This window comes from Taudactylus pleione, unplaced genomic scaffold (assembly GCF_031769625.1).
Source record: "Taudactylus pleione unplaced genomic scaffold, aTauple2 ptg000556l, whole genome shotgun sequence".
NCBI lineage: Eukaryota > Metazoa > Chordata > Amphibia > Anura > Myobatrachidae > Taudactylus > Taudactylus pleione.
The window spans coordinates 17,299,694-17,317,313 of record NW_028284958.1 but is presented as its reverse complement, the minus strand read 5'-3'; the positions used below and the strand labels follow the sequence as shown (position 1 = coordinate 17,317,313).

Genomic DNA, 17,620 nt, shown 5'->3' with positions numbered 1-17,620 from the left:
AGAGAGGATGGCAAATACAGCTGTACCCACCCTTATAATGATTTCCAGAATTAGTATGCAAAGGCAATAGAAAGTCATACAGTGTAACAAGATATAAGAGAATCGGATATCCATTTTGTGGCATAAGTAGTTCACCAGATCGGACTCCCCAGGAAAGCACCTGGTTTTGACAGATAACTACCAAAACCAGCTTATGTCAAACACCAGATCTGATGCAAACATATTTACTTTAGATAGAGTGAATCACTGCTTACTACACACATAATGCCCTGGGTCAGGAAAATTCCCCGGCTCTCCCATCTTTATAATGCATCACATATTAGAGAGGACACTAACCAAAGGAGGCATCATTCCTTTGCTGGAGGGAGGTATGACCACACGCAAGTCTGGCTTCCGACTGTTCATTCCCAGGTTGCCCCCTGGAGGAGGTGGGGACTTGGTTGGCATAACTTTTCCCAGTCCATTGCCCCCTGCAGGTCCTAGCAGACTTGGAGAAGCCCTTGGGTTTACAAACCCATTACCTTAAAAAGAAGGGAATTAACAACAGTTACTAACATGAACATATTAAAGTCTCAAAATAATCTATTTTGTGCAACCCCCTAAAAAACAGAGACACATAATTTAAAAAGAGGCAGCATGCTCATCAACGTTGTGAAGATAATAACAATATTGCACAAAAACAATTTAATTGTTGACATACATGTCCCTAAATTTCATAACTGCAGCGGATATTTGTGAACCATTTCCTCCTCAACTCCCCTAATTAGTCACTTCACACTGCACTACAAAACAAATGTGTTAAGTCCCTAACTAGCTGAACATTTGTTGATTAAGTTGGTACACATGCAAACTTCTGATCATCGCAGCATGTGTGGTCTCCACTTTTCCAGATTAGAATTAACAACATGATAATTGTCAGGACTGTAAACCAGGTCAGTCCATAGTATTCTGTCATTTTGAAAGTCCAAAGTGCCAACACAGAAGTAGAAGGGTGCAGAGAAAGGCCACGTGGATGGCACTGTACAGTAGTTGAACGGCTAGAGCTCAGTTCAGTAACTGGCACATGTAGTCAAATTGTTTACAAATCCATCAGATTGGAGATTTGACTATGCATCCAGGTTACATATGCCCAATTGAAGACAGGCTGACACAGGCAAATTGTGCAAATGGATCAAAGAAGAAATAAAAAAGCTTCATGATGCACTCAAACATGCCCACTGTCCAAATACACCCCTCCACACATACACTTTGCTGGAAACATCACCCCTCTTGAGATCAGCAAGTAGGAATAGTTGGGAGGTACGTGTATTTCATACAGCGCTGTATTAATTAGTAAAAGCTGCACAGTCAATACATGAGCACAAAAATAAATTATAAACATTGTATGTCCCCATCCTGCTCTATTAGAATAAAGGGATTAAAGTGTGTGCAGTGGGGGAAAGGCTTCTCAGAAGTGCATTAGATGGATGCATGCAATGGAGGCGGATAACAGGAGGCTAAAAGTATAAGGGTTAAAGGTTCAGAAACTAACGGAAGGTTATAGAACCAGTTCCAAATAAAGAGGAGCATCTCTAATATGAGAGTTCATGGAAATAGAGAAGCTAAATAGTGAAACCAATGCCGACCCCTTCACAGGAAAACCAGGGCAAATGTGAGCCCTTACTACAGTGCACCACAAATCAATAGAGGGAAATGCTGCAGAGGACCTGCCCTGAGAGATCAATCCCTTGAATCACAGCCAGGGCTGTGTGGCGATTATATATATATATATTTTATTTTTAACAAGCAAGGACCAATACAATTGCTATCGTCTTGACAGTGCTGTCACAAAAAACTGCACTCTCTCAATGGCTTCTGCAGCCAAGCTCCAACATTAATTAGGCACCAACTAGGGAGCAGAATCTCAGAGTTCCAGGCAGTCACTTCTGCTGTTAATGATGTCTGATTCAATCCTATTTTACTGTCATAACAGAAGGCAATTATCCAGCTGAAGAGCCAGTCCTGTGTGCATGGCATTGGCTTTACAGAACTGTGCTGCTGGCTGGTGGCTGTGCTCCCACCTCATCAGGAGAAGGGATCTTACTGAATCTCCCTTACAACGGATCAGCGATGTGTAATAACAAAAATACTACTGCAATCTGCGGGTAAAATGTGTAGCTTTATTTAAGCCAAATATATTATTGTGATAAAATAATTAAAAAGAACAAAACTGAAGGCTGCAGCTGAGGAGTGAAAAGCTCATTAAGGTGAAGAAATGATGGAGATCAGACAAGATCTCTGTAAATACATGTGTGGCTGTGTCTTCTAATGTGGCTGTAGTAAGCTCAAAAAACACATTAACGAAAACAATGACACTATATATAGTAGGCTATGTTACTCTACCTCCCTTGCCAATACTATGCCCACTACCATGACTGGCTGTTCATGCCCCCTCCTAAAAACCTTTAAAGAGGTCACTACCAAGTCACAAAAGGGATGATTGGATTTCTCTTGGTAAAGGGCTTGTCCTGATGATCTTTTTCTACTAAACCTTCTTGGATATTTCCTGCAATGCATAGATCTTTGCTGTCCGTGGGGATAGCATTAGCTGCATAGCTCAGATCTACTGCTCTTTATTAGACATACATATCCTCTTGGTTATTTCCCTTATTCCGGCATTATGAGGAACTTTTACTAAAGTGCCTTTTATAAACATATAGGATATCCTTAATTAAAGAGACATAAACTATGTTCTATTTATACATCTGGTGCATGATGTACATACGTGTGAGGTCTCTTAACTGGAAGCCAGTTACCCAGAAAGTTTAGAAATATGGAGAGGGAATAAAGTGAAATTATTGCTGCATTACAATGATTTTGTTACTATATTTATTACTTTCCGGCAATAAGAAAATTCCTCTCGTCTGAATTTACCTATGAAATGTCACTGGAGCAGCTGAGTGATACTCCTCTCCTTTGCTATATTGGTTTGAAGCCGAAAAAAGGACTCCTGCACAGTGAAATCTCAAGCCTGGACTTCGCCTCCAGTTCCATTTTTGCAGATGACAGATTCATCTCTGTTTTTAAACATATTTTTACTTTAGGAGAAGAATCTGGGCTAGTTTAATGAAGCATTTTTCCTGTAAAGGTTCACTGCTAGATAAGAAGATTGATCCTTATTAAATGGGTTCCCCATGCAAAGCTATCTGCCTCGGTAGCAGTAGAGCAGGGGTCTTCAACCTTTAAGACAGTGTGGGCCACATTGAAAAATTAAACGAAGTCCGAGGGCCACTAACTAAACTGCGGTATTTGGACTCTGCCCCCTTCTCACACAATCATGTCCCATAACTGCCCCTTCTACAATTTTAATTAGGTCTCAGAACAGCCCCTCTCCTCCCACAATTAAATTTATGCCCCATAATTAATCCTCCCCATCAATTATGTCAGATAGTTGTCCCCATCCTCAAAAAATTATGTCCCATAACTGCCTCCCTTTGCAGTGCCCCTTGTACAGTACCTCCAGTAGTGGTCCCCCTTATGCAGTGCCCCTTTCATAGTGCCCCCAGTAGTAGTCCCCCCTATCCAGTGCCGCCAGCAGTGGTCCCCCCTATGCAGTGCCCCTTATACACAGTGCCCCCAGTAATAGTCCCCCCTATGCAGTGCCCCAAGTAGTGGTCCCCCCCTATGCAGTGCCCCCAGTAGTAGTCCTCCCAGTAGTGGTGCCCCCTATGCATTGCCCCTTATATAGTGCCCCCAGTAGTGATCCCCCCTATGCAGTGCCCCTTATATAGTGCTCCCACTAGTGCCCTACCCCCTATGCAGTGCTCCCACTAGTGCCCTACCCCCTATGCAGTGCCCCTTATATAGTGCCCACAGTAGTAGTCCCTGCTATGCAGTGCCCATGCCCTTTATATATAAAGGACAAAAACACAAAAAAAAATACTTACCTGAATCTCCGCTCCTTCGTCCTCCCAGCCCACTCTGCACTATGGGAGAGACGTCATGACGTCTTTCCCCTACCCCACTGCAGGAGCTGGAAGGCGGAGCTTACGAGTGAGCGCCAACCCGGCTCTGACCATGGGCGCAGCAGCCAACGAGAGTCAGTCAGACTCTCATTGGCTGCTAAAACAAACACACCGCCGCCGGGCAGCACGAGTGTACTACCCGGTGGCGGACCACACTACAATAACTCAATGAAACGGACCTGGAGGAGTTGACACCATCGGCGGGCCAAGACCCCTGCAGTAGAGGCTTGTTAAATAGGGAGAAGCTCTATATCTGGTATAAAATGGCTGTTAGGGTTCATCTCCCTTTAATAAAAATACCCCTTAATGAGGAATGTGGCAAGGAAACAGTAAAGAAACACAGGGGGGTTTTTAGATAGTTTTTAGTAGATTGTAGGCAAGGTACTCCAAATTACAGGAAAACATTAAGTGGAGAACATTGCATATAAAACAAATTAACTATACAAAGTAGGTTCATTGGGGCCAACACTGATCTGTGTATTATCAAACAATTACCGATTTCTAACTTGAATAATAAATTCCCTGTCCCAGTCACCAGCATACAGTAGATGTAGGAAGTTAAAGAATGGATTGGATATAGCCCACTCCATTAACCTGAGCAGGCAACCTAATAATTCACCAGGAACCAGTGGAATGGCCATAAATATTGAGTCAGCTGACAAAAGGTCTACCTCAATGCGGGCACACAATTAGCTTATAGTAAATGTACAGCAATAGTACCGATCACCATCTACTTACTGCCTGTATGGAAGTGGGGGAAGAACAAAAATTGTATGCGTTTCTTTATAGGCAATCATCGTGGAGGAATCACAGGTTTATATCAGTAGCAGATGCAAAATAGAGAAATTATTTTATTATGTGCATCCCAGGAACAAGATTATTTAGTTCATGGTTTTAAGAAGGAAAAAAGAAGAAGAAAAAAAATCAATACAGGTCATATTTCCCTCTCTGAATAAGGCCTACAGGAACACTGCCAGTAATAATGCTCTTATTACTGTGGCGGGATATAGCAACGCTCACATCATTAAAGATTTATCATGGTCATCTTCCAAAAAAGAATAAGTGGTAAGAGGGCAGTGTATGCTAAACGGTACGTTTGGTAGTAGTTGAAGTAAATTAATAATCAGAACATACAGTGTGTGTTTGGACTCTTACTCCCTAATACATTTTAGGAGTATTAGAGTACAACATTACTTCTATTTATTATTTAACAAAAACATCTTAATTGCCAATGTGCTTTAGTAAATAACATGAATTGAAATATGTCTGCTCCATTGAAACAAACAGTCCTGTTGTGCATACCTTGTAGCAGCTGTCAGGTTAACTACGGCAAATAACTAATGTACAACCTGGATCACACTAGCGCCCGCCACATGAAGGCAGCAAATGAGGGCGCATCAGCATTTCTATTCAAACAATGTTTACATCGCTAACAGTATCCAAGTTGTTTCTCTAAGAAACAGACAGGTAGTGACATAACCATCCAGCACCACCACCACCTTTCTTGAGGACATTGTACCATGTTGGTGGTACTTGGTGAGGAATACTGTATATTGTTGGATTTAGCAGCCTTTATATCCTAACCATAAGATTTCTATTCTTCTCTGCTATGTGTTTGAAAGAACAAGGCTCTAAATCTCACGCAAAATTATACTAAAAAAATATGAGATATGGTAAGAACTTACCTTTGTTATCTCTATTTCTACGAAGTCCATAGGGTTCCACAGGATACCTTGGGGTATAGGTGTGACGTCAGTCATTGGGCACCATAGAGTTAAGCTTTCAGCCTCCCAGGATGCACTAGGGTCCCACTCCTATACCCCGCCCCCGAGCCAAGGCATCTCAGTTTTGTACCAAGCCATAGGCCGGAGGAGGAGAAGGAAGAGAGAGAAAAAAGATCTGGATACACATAAGAATCACATTCTCACCAGAGGGAGACGGAAAAACCGGTGACCAGAGCAAAGCCCATCTGCAGCACAGGTGCGACAGGGCGGGAGTCCTGTGGAACCCTATGGACTTCGTAGAAATAGAGATAACAAAGGTAAGTTCTTACCATATCTCATATTTTCTACTTCAGGGTCCATAGGGTATCCACAGGATACCTTGGGGATGTCCCAAAGCAGTATCCTTTAAGGGTGGGGACGCTCCTGTGCTGAAAGGAGAATCCGCCGCCCGAAGAAAGCATCCTGAGAGGCGAGGACCACGTAGCAGCCTTGCAGATCTGGACTGCAGAGGCACCACGTCGAGCTGCCCACGAAGGACCCACAGACATAGTGGAATGAGCCTTCACAGAAGTAGGAACCGGCAGGCCTTCATGAAGATAAGCTTCAGAAATAGCCATACGGATCCAGGCTGCCAAAGTTTGCTTTGAAGCAGGCCAACCCTTTTTACGGAAGCCATAGAGGACAAACAAGGCGTCCAACTTCCTAAACGAAGAAGTGCGGTCAACATAAGTCCTCAAGGCCCGCACAACATCCAAAGTGGCCTCACCCACTGAAAGGCCAGGTGAGTTAAAAGCCGGAACAACTATTTCCTCGTTAACATGAAACTGGGAAACAACTTTGGGAAGAAATTCAGGACGAGTGCGTAACACTGCCCTGTTCCCATGAAAAATCAAGAAAGGGGGTCTACAAGAAAGAGCCCCTAAATCAGAAACACGTCTGGCCGAAGCTATGGCCAGAAGGAAAACAGTCTTAGCTGTTAGCCATTTAAGATCCACTGAGCCCAGTGGTTCAAACGGCGGTCCTTGGAGAGCCCTCAGGACCACAGTCAAGTCCCAAGGCGCAACAGGTGGAACAAAAGGCGGCTGAATTCGCAGAACACCCTGCATAAAGGTGCGCACATCAGGGATTGTAGCAATCCTACAGTGAAACCAGACAGACAGGGCCGAAACCTGTACCTTCAAAGAAGCAAGGCGAAGCCCATGGTCTAGTCCCGCTTGTAGGAAGGCGAGTATCCGAGACAGACGAAACTCCCGCGGTGCATAACCTCTCGGTCGACACCACTGGAAGAACGTATGCCACACGCGATGGTATATCCTCGCGGAAGACGGTTTCCGAGCTCTTAACATGGTACACACTAGAGAGCTGGAAAACCCCCTGGACCTTAACATGGCTGTCTCAACAGCCACGCCGTCAAAGATAGCAGAGTCAGGTCCGGGTGAAGACAAGGACCCTGCGACAGAAGGTCCGGTCGTAGCGGCAACCGCAGAGGACTGTCCACGGACAGACCCTGAAGGTCTGAGAACCAGTGCCGTCTGGGCCACGCGGGAGCTATCAACAGGAGCGTACCTCCTTCCTGTTTGAATTTCCGGATTACCCGTGGAAGAAGGTAAACCGGAGGAAACAGGTAAGCGAACCGGAACGTCCACCGGACGGACAGAGCATCCACCAGAGACGCCTTTTCGTCTCTTGTGCGAGACCTGTACACCGGCAACTTGTTGTTGTGCCGGGACGCCATGAGGTCGATCTCTGGAAGACCCCACTTGTCCACCAGAAGTTGAAAAACGTCCGGGTGCAGGGACCATTCTCCCGGATGAATGTCCTGGTGACTGAGAAAGTCCGCCTCCCAATTTAGCACTCCCGGGATGAAGACAGCTGATATAGCCGGAAGATTGCGCTCCACCCATACCAGGATCCGAGACACCTCTACGAGAGCCGCCCGACTTCGGGTTCCTCGGTGGTAGCATTGTCCGACTGGACCTGCACTGGGCGACCCTGGAGAACCCGATGTGCCTGCTGGAGAGCCTTGAAAACCGCTCGGAGTTCCAAGATGTTTATTGGAAGCTCTGCTTCTGTCGGAGTCCACCTGCCCTGGAACAAGTGTGGACCCGAAACTGCTCCCCAGCCCCGAAGACTGGCGTCCGTAGTCAACAGGACCCAATTCGGTACCCAGAACGGACGTCCCTTGTTGAGATGGGTCGTCTGCAACCACCAGGCAAGGGACAGGCAAACCTCCGGGGTGAGCACTATCGTCTGGAATTTTAGAGACTGAGGCAGCCCGTTCCACTTGGACAGGATCAGGTGCTGCAGAGGTCTGGAGTGAAACTGGGCATATTCCACCATGTCGAACACCGACACCATGGAGCCCAGTAACCTCATCGCCGAGTGTAGAGACACCCGGCGGCTGTGCAGACAACTGCGCACCCTCGACTGTAAGGCAGAGATCTTTTCCCCCGTCACAAAGATCCTTTGCTGTCCCGAGTCCAATAAGGCTCCGAGGTGCAGAATCCGCTGAGACGGGATTAGAGTGGACTTCTGCCAGTTTATTAACCAGCCGTGCCGTTGCAGTAGCGCAATGGTCAGGTCCAAGTGGCGCAGAAGGAGCTCTGGAGATCCTGCCACTAATAGAAGGTCGTCCAAGTACGGCAACATGCGGACCCCCTGCAGCCGCAGGGAAGCCGCCATGACCACCATCACCTTGGTGAAAACCCGTGGTGCTGTCGCCAGGCCAAAAGATAACGCCCGGAACTGAAAGTGGTTGCTGCGGATTGCAAACCTGAGGAACCGCTGATGGCGCAAAAGAATAGGGACATGCAGGTAAGCGTCCTGTATGTCCAATGACACCATGTAGTCCCCAGGTTCCAGCGCCAGAATGATGGACCGTAGGGTCTCCATCCGAAACTTCGGCACCCGCAAAGACTTGTTGAGAGCCCTGAGGTTGAGAATCGGATGATACGACCCATTGGGCTTCTGCACCAAAAAGAGATTGGAATAGAAACCCTGGCCCCTCTGGGAGAATGGAACAGGCACTATAACTCCAGCCTGGAGCATAGTGTGCAAGACCTTCCGCAGCTCCGTGGCCTTGTTCCGGTCTGATGGTAGACCCGTGGTGAAAAATCGAGCCGGGGGTCTGTGCCGGAAGGAGAGGGCATACCCGTGGGAGACCACCTCGAGAACCCAAGTGTCTGTCGTGGTGACCGACCAACACCGGGCGAACTGCAGCAGGCGGCCTCCCACTTTGGGATCCCCCAAAGGGAGGCCCGGACCGTCAGGCCGCAGGCTTGTCATCTGGCTTAGGGGCCGGACGTCTGGTACTCCATGCCTGCTTCCGGGGCTTGGCCGATTTCTTAGGGCCAGCCTGTCGAGGAAACGACTGTGGTTTGGGCCTGCCCTGGGCCCTAGATGACCGAAAGGATGATGGTCCAGAACCAGAAGGAGCAGCGGCCGACGGGAGACAAGCCGATTTGGCTGCCGCCAGTGTGGCTACAATCTTGTCCAGATCTGGACCGAAGAGAACTTCTCAGTTAAAGGGCAACGCCTCCAAACCCTTTTTGGAATCAGCGTCCACCTTCCAGGATCGCAAACACAAGGTGCGACGAGCAGCCACCGCTGCTGAAGAAATTAGAGACGCCAGGGTACTAATGTCTAAGGCCGCCTCGTTGATATAAGTGGCCGAATCACGGAGATTACCAATCAACTCCGCCTGCTCAGCCGGAATCGAAGGACGCCTCCAACGTATCCGCCCAGCGCTCCATAGCTCTGGCAACCCAGCAAATGGCCATAGCCGGCCGCGCTGCCCCCCCCCCGCAAGGGAATAAGCGGACTTCAGGCAGATCTCCACCTTGCGGTCCGTAGCATCCTTAAGGGAGGACATGGATGGCATTGGTAATGTGGCACTACGGACAAGACGTGTCACATGAGAATCCACCTGTGGAGGGGATTCCCACTTAGCAAAATAATTATCTGCGAACGGATAAGCCACCGCCAGACGCCTCTGCGGCTGGTATCGCTGGCCAGGCTGTTTCCACGCCTCCTCTAAATGGTCCACCAACTGACCCGAAAGAGGAAAGACTGTGGTGTCACCCTTCACATCCTTAAAAAAGGCATACTTGGATTTAGCCGCTGGGGGAACTTCGTCCTCAATCACCAAGGCTGTGCGGACTGCCCGAATAAGTCCAGGAATATACACCTTGGACCTAGCGTCCGCTTCCTTAGTACGGAGAGGTTCCTGATCGTAAGGATCCAGAATCTCCCCATCATCAGACGTCTCTTCGTCATCCTCATAAGGAGCCGACAGAGACGCCACCGGCCGTCTTTGTGGCCGCATCACAGACTCTCCTTGCAACACATCCGACAAGTGCTGTACAGAACTCGTCAGGGAGTTAACCCACGCCGGCTCCTGAGAAACCGGGAGAGGGGAAATAGGGAGACTGCGGGGTACCAGCAATTGTCTTGGGAAACCCTGCATGGGTGACGACACCACTGATTGCTGGGACAAACCCATCTGCGTAAACGCGGGCTGCGGAGCTAACTGGCCCACTAAGGTTGTAAGCGCCTGAGCGAAACAAGCCCAGGGCGGCTCCTGTACCGGTGCTGTAACCGTAATAGGCTGCGCCAACGACAAACACTGCCGGCAGAGGCCCTCCACTCTACCCTCCCCCTCCGCTAAAGGTACTTTACACGTAGTACACTGCAGCCGGAGAGGAAAGTCACTCTCAGACATGATGGTAGAAAGTATGTGACCCCTCTCACCAATTTTTTTAAAAAGGTGAGAGACCACCCTGCAGCACCGCACTGCAAGGGCTTTAGCAGAAAGAACAGGGACAGTAATAAGGCTGACAGTCAGAAATGGAAAGTACAGGCAGCAGCGCTAGCACAGTCACATACAATGCAAAGAAACTCAATTCCTGCACTAACCGCGCTGATAAATCAACTACACAGACACAGAGTCTGGTAGGACACAGCGCTGCATACACAGACCTGACCACAGCGGAGGAGAGGTATGCGGGGGGACCCAGACCACGATGCCTCCGTTCAGACTTCCAGCAGCGTTCACCATGCGTTCTTGAAGATGGCCGCCGAGGAGCAGAGAGGAGGCTGGCCTGGGGGAGGAGCGCTGCCACAGGGCCAGTCGGCGTGTTGCAGAGAGGGCTGTGTGCAGCGGGGGAGGCGCCGGCTGTGAGACAGGGAAGGCGCGCTCCCCTGGCATGCATTTAACCCCTGGGACGCCGCAGCGCTTCCGCTCTGCCGCGGTCCTGCTGTCCAAGGGGGGTAGTGGAAGCGCAGGTTAGTACCTGGCTCCACGCTGCAGCCAGTCCCCAAGGAGCCCCCTGCCTGGGGACTTCTGGACCATGTATCAGCGGGGACCCACCGCGGGACCCCGCTGCTTACCTTGCTGCCCCCCTTAAGTCTGGCCATGGTCCTAGACATCTGGGGTCACCGCTAGCTGTGACCCCAGATGCTTACCAGCATCCCCGGATCGGTACCGGCGTTCTGGTACCGGCGGGGGTGTAGAGAAGACAGCATGGATGTCAAAACTGACTGTCCATGCTGTACTTCCAGATGTGCAGCCACAGCTGCAAAACGAAAACTTCAGGGGCTCTTCATGGCCCCCCTCTAACAGGTGCCTCCGACTCCGGCCGGGCACCGAACTAAACTGAGATGCCTTGGCTCGGGGGCGGGGTATAGGAGTGGGACCCTAGTGCATCCTGGGAGGCTGAAAGCTTAACTCTATGGTGCCCGATGACTGACGTCACACCTATACCCCAAGGTATCCTGTGGATACCCTATGGACCCTGAAGTAGAAATAAGAGTTATGGTATAACATGCCTTAGTTAACTCTTTTTCTTTGAGGTCCATAGGGTCCACAGGAACTACCTTGGGGTATGTAGTTAGAGAGATCCATTGCACCAAACAGCTACCGCATTAAAGCTCCCAGCATGCACTGGTCCTCCTCCCTATATACCCCGCTCCCAGCCACAGGCACTCAGGGCCTGATTCAGAGCCGCTCGTAAGCGGCCGCTCGTTTGTTCCGACCGATGTTCGCACAACTGCGCATGCGTACGGATTTTAATATGCATGTTCGAACCAGTCAGTGCGGCCGAAAATCGTGTGCTCGCTAAATAGCGAATGCCTGCTATTTTGAGTGACAGAATGAGGCGTTTGTGGGTGGTAACAGGGGAAGGTGCTTGAAAACGGGAGTGGAGATCCGAACGCAGGCGTGCCTAAAGATCAAAATGGGCGTTTAAAGGGTGTGCATAATTACTAAAGCAGTGTCACCGACCACGTCACTTGGTTGTTTTATAGTTAGAACTGCTCGCATGATTGTGGTAGGAAAAACCAACCACAAGAATAGCAAGCAGTTCATATGCCGTCCGATGTACTCGATTAATCTAATAGCGGACATGACGTATGATGCGAGCGGCCAGGGGGGCGTTTTTTTCAAAATTACGTTCGCATGTTTTGTTCGCTCGTTCAGACATAGAGGCGTGAACAGACCGCAAAGAGCGAACGGTTAATTTAAATAGCCAGCCCCTTTTTCTGGACGAGCGAGCGCAAATAGCGTCCGGCTCTGAATCAGGCCCTCAGTTTGTAAACAAGCCTAACGGCAAGAGACGGAAAGTGGAGAAGGAAGTACAATGTACACAAGAAACACTCTCAAAGAACAAAGAGGGAATTAGTGACACACAAAAAAAGGAACAGATCCCAACTGAGGCCAGGTGCGTCAGGGTGTGGGGGTCCTGTGGACCCTATGAACCTCAAAGAAAAAGAGTTAACAAAAGGTATGTTATACCATAACTCTTATTTTCTTCTTCGGGATTCATATGGTTCACAGGAACTACCTTGGGCATGTCCTAAAGCAGTTCCCTTAAGGGTGGGGACGCTCTTGAGCAAAGAGGAGAATCCGCCACCCAAAGAAAGCACCCTGGGAAGCAGAAGTATCAAATGCATAGAATTTGATTAAAGTGTGAACCGAAGGCAGTTGCCGCCTTGCACAACTGTTCTCCAGAGGCGCCATGTCTAAACGCCCATGATGATCCCACAGACAGAGTAGAATGTGCTGTCACCATGTTCGGAACATGGAGATCAACCTGAATATACATGAAAAATAGTCATACGCAGTCACCGAGCCAGAGGCTGCTTGTTAGCTGGCCAGCCTCGCATATGAAAGCCATATAACACAAAAAATTTATTTGGTACGATCCACATAAATACGAAGAGCTCAAACCACATCCAGTGAAGCTTCACCTACAGAAAGGCCAGAAGACTGAAAGGCTGGGACTACAATTTCTTCATTCATATGAAAACGGGATACGACCTTTGGAAGGTAACCCGCCCTTGTATGGAGGACTGCTCTATACTGGTGAAAAATCAAAAATGGAGAGCGACATGAAAGTGCTGCCAAATCAGAAACTCTGTGAGTTGAGGAGATAGCAAGGAGAAAAATCGTCTTCGCTTCTCAACCATTTGAGATCCACTGTGTCCAAGGGCTCAATGGGGGGAGCCTAAAGCGCCCCAAGAACCAAGGATAAATCCCACGGTGCCACCGGAGGGACAAACGGAGGTTGCAGACGAAGAACATCCTGAAAAAATTTTAACATCTGGCAGAGTGGCAATTCTGCGCTGGAACCAAACTGATAATGCAGAAACCTGAACGCTCATGGTAGCCAGACGAAGACTTAAATCTAGTCCAGCCTGAAGAAAAGCAAGATCTCGGGAGATCATGAAAACCTTAGGGTCATATTTTCTGTGGGAACACCAAAGAAAAATTGAATGCCAAATTCTGTAATGATGCGGGCCGAAGCCGGCTTCCTTGCCCTAAGCATCGTCTGAATCACGGAAGTAGAAAAACCTTTGGACTTTAAGATGGAAGACTCAAGAGCCATGCCGTCAAAGCCAGCCAGGGTAGATCCGGATATAGAGATATAAAAAACACACAATAAACCTAAGCGCTGTTCGAGAGCTGCTGGTACAGTATATAGGGGATGTAAGCCCCTAATGCAAATAAGACAATGAAAAGGAAAGGAATACCAGCACTACTAAATATAAAACTATTCAGACAAATACCAATGGACAGTTGGAATCACAATACAGAAAATTTAATAAATTGCAACAATCCTAAAAAAGCATCTATGATGCATAGTAGGTACATAAAATATGTTACTAAAATTGCCACATATTAGTATAGATGAACCATATTGGTACTTCCTTAATGGATACTTCTTCCATATATTACACAGTCATGTGCTGGCTGAAATGGAGATATATGACTTTAAATTTCCCTTAGGCAATGAAATTACCGGTATGGATAATGGAATTAATCTCAGTCCTTGGCGACATGCAGTAGCCGATGCAGAAATTCTCAGGGCTGTAGTGTTCCACCGGAAAATGGTTGTGACGCCAAAGTAAACAGGGATATAGTGAAGTCCAAAAGTCTGTATAGCCAGTGAGTGGATAGGAGTATCTCTATAGGTCTAAAGGCTCAACACGTTTCACTGGTTCAAATCACATCCAGCTTCCTCAGAATTTTCTAACCACCCTTGGGAGGAGAGATTGGAGGAAACAAGTATACCAACCGAAAGCCCCACCTCACTTGCATGTCTAGGGAAACCATGAAATCTCCAGGCTCCATTGCCAGCATAATTGACCGTAGGGTTTCAATACAGAATTAGGGTACATGGATGAATTTGTTGAGAGACTTCAGATTCAGAATAGGGTGATGAGACCCATTTGGTTTGAGAATCAGAAACAAATTTGAATAACCCCTTCCCTGTTGCGTCACAAGAACTGGGATTATAACCCCTGACCTCAGGATGGCACAAATAGCTTCTTGGAGGGCAAGGCCTTGACTGGCTTTGAAGGAAGAGTTGTACAAAAAAAAAACTTCTGAGGGGGATGCCTCAGGAATGTGAGGGTATATCCATTAGAGACCACTTCTCAAACCCAAGCATCTGTAGTTGTCTGATGCCAGGGGTAAGAAAACTGGAGAAGTTGGCCTCCTACCCTGAGATCCCCAGGGGGAGGCCCGCTCCATCAGGCAGCAGGCTTACCATCCGGCTTGGAGGCTGGACGTTTGACTAACCAAGATTTCCTGGTCTGCATTTTCTTGCAAGAAATATCCTGTCTGGAGAAAGACCGTCCCTTCGCCCTTCCTTGCGGGAGACTGCCTAGACGTAGGGGTAGACGTAGATTGCTCTGGCAGCATCTAAATCTGCTGGGTTGCCGTAACTATATTATTCAATTCCGGCCCAAACAGTACCTTCCCGACAAAAGGCAGGGACTCAAGGGCCGATACTTTAGAAGCCAAAATACCTGCATCAATAACTACTTCTCCAACATACGCAGCTGCTTTTCGCAATTGGCAGAGATAAGACAGCTGTTCTCTGGTAGCATCCGCCAGTTGTTCAGCCTGAGGGAAAAAATCTTTTGCCACCTTCTGACGCCTAAAGACCGGAGTCTTAGATTTAGGCGGAACCTCCTCTTAGTCTATACTCAGTACAGACCTAAGTGCTCTCACCAGAGAGGGGACATCCACTGAGGATTGGTGGTCTTCCTCAATCGGGAAAGAACCAGAACTCTGAGTATCAGAGTCTGATGATGATGACGTGTGAGGATCATGAGGCAACGCCTGAGGGGATACTCTCTTATGCTTTTGCTTTACCACAACTGGACTATTCGCTTGCACTACCTGCTAAGCGGCTATAGACGGCAGCATGACTAGAGTTAGCATAAGCATCAAACTAAAAAGGATTCATGGGAGACATATACATAGAAGGATGTAAATGCTGTGGGTACCCCATAGTGGGGTGCAGTACCATTGCAGGAGCATGTGAAGCTTCTGCTCGGTCCACTAAATTAGACAAAACCTGAGACCAAGGTGGTTCTTGTGCAGTTGCTGGTGTACTGGATTGGAGAGATGGCTGTTTACAACAGACACCATAATCATCTTGCACAAAATCCTGCTCTGACAGACCTGCCAAACAGGATTTACATGATACCAGCGTAGGAGGCTCAACCTCTTTCTTCCCCATGCTCTTAGACATAACAATGTATCACAGGTATAAGGTATAAATGCAATGTGACCGTCTTCACAAGTAAATGTGAACAGACAAATGGAAAAATCCCACACACCTGTACAGAGGGATGAGGAGAAACACAGTGATAGATATATTTGACAGTTTAGAAAATAAAAGGCAGTGTCAATACAGCAGCTAGCATTAAAGTCACATACAATGCAAATATAAATTCATATGCAAATGGGCTTTGAGTAAACTGACAAACCCCCGGGGGCTTGCTAGGATATAGAGCGCTGTATACCTGACCCAAGGGAGAGGCATAAAGGGAGACTGACCCACACCTCTGAGAACCAACAGCTTTCAGCAGCACATCATCGGTGAACTGCGAGTGTCTCAATACACGAGATAGTCATAAATAACAAACCAGACGCGGGAACCAACACAGGAAGTTGCGTCTGGGTTGGGGGAGGAGCGGCCGTGGGAGCACCTATTTCCCTTAAGCTGAATTAACGGCACGAGTACGCTGACCTCACAGTAGCAGACGCTTACTAGTGCACTGCTAGTGTGTCTACTACCCAACCCCAGCATCAGATACGGCCCCGGCGGTCTTAGTGAGGATGCGGCTCGTGGGCCCTCATTAGCAGCAGCCTCCGGTGCATCTCCTACACCGGAATCCAGGACTGCAGCACACGAATCCCCGACAAGCGAGGAAATTCCTTACCTTGTTATCTCCTTGGATCCGATTCCAGTCCGGGCCCCAGCGTCGCTGCTAGCTATGCTTCGCTGAGACCCGTTGAAATCCCCAAGGTCCGTTCAGGAGCTGGAGTTCTGGCATCAGCGGAGGTAGTAGGAGTCGTAGCACATGTGTCCTTTTGGACGCTTAGTACTAACTAGAGATGTGCGGGTTCGGCTTTACTCAGATTTACTTGATTCTTTTCTCCAAAATTATCGCAAGTTCGGATTAGTTCGGGTTTATTTTATTGGCTATCCAAAACACGTTATAGCCAATAAAATGCGGTTTTTGAGATCCGAACATATCCGAGTAAAACCGAACCCGCACATCTCTAGTACTATCCCAACTCAGAATATAAAAACTAAGGTAAATCAAAAAGAATAAAAAAGCCTAGGACTGCCTAAGCAGTCCCGCCGTTATAACAGGTGTGTCTGGATACTTGCCGAGCACCAAACAAAAAAACTGAATGCCCCTTTTTGGGGTAAATCAGTCTGTACCCCATAAAAAGCTTCAGAGACCCTGGGAATTAATATAGAATAGTATTAGTAGCCCTAATAAAGGTATTTAGTGAACATATTTTGTTGCAATGTGCTGTTATATGCATATTTGCATATGTATGGAAAATGATAGAAAGCAATATTTTTCTCTGAAAAATAAGTACCGAGGTTAAATTTGGGGTACCTGAAAATGGGTACTAGTAAATTTTCATGTCTCTAAAATGAAGATTTAAAAATTTTTTAAAAATAAACCTGCTGCAGCCTCAAGCAATCTCAAAAACACCTGTCCCAACCATATAGCCCCCCAAAGTACCAGGCCGTCCACTTTTTTTTTCCATTTTCCAACACTTTTTTCATTTTTGCCCCAAAAATTAGTTTTTTTGGGGGGGTGAATTAAGTAAAAAAAAAAAAATGTTTTTGCCCTATTAGTCATTAGGGGGGTGTTCAAAGGGTTCTGAACCAAGTCTCCAACTTTTGTACCCCAAAATATGGATTTTGCACTACTTTTCTCCTGCCTTTTGCTGGAGAATCTTTTTCGCCTGCTTTTGCCTATGGAGTTTTCACATAGGCGAAAACTCCGGGAAATTGAATATGGAGATACTTTGAAAACAGGCAAAAAGTACAAATCGGAGAAAACTTTTCTCCAAAT

The 17,620-nt window shown here is 47.5% G+C and overlaps 1 protein-coding gene across 9 annotated transcripts in view; it reads right to left on the bottom strand.

Annotated features, from left to right (window-relative positions):
* MEF2A (myocyte enhancer factor 2A) overlaps window positions 1–17,620 on the bottom strand; it is a 152,550-nt gene that overhangs the window by 12,503 nt on the left and 122,427 nt on the right. For all 9 annotated transcript variants that reach the window (XM_088452693.1, XM_088452697.1, XM_088452698.1 and 6 more), the window contains one exon: window positions 337–521. In XM_088452693.1, the coding sequence (XP_088308819.1) occupies window positions 337–521 (185 nt within the window). The remainder of the gene's footprint in view (window positions 1–336; window positions 522–17,620) is intronic.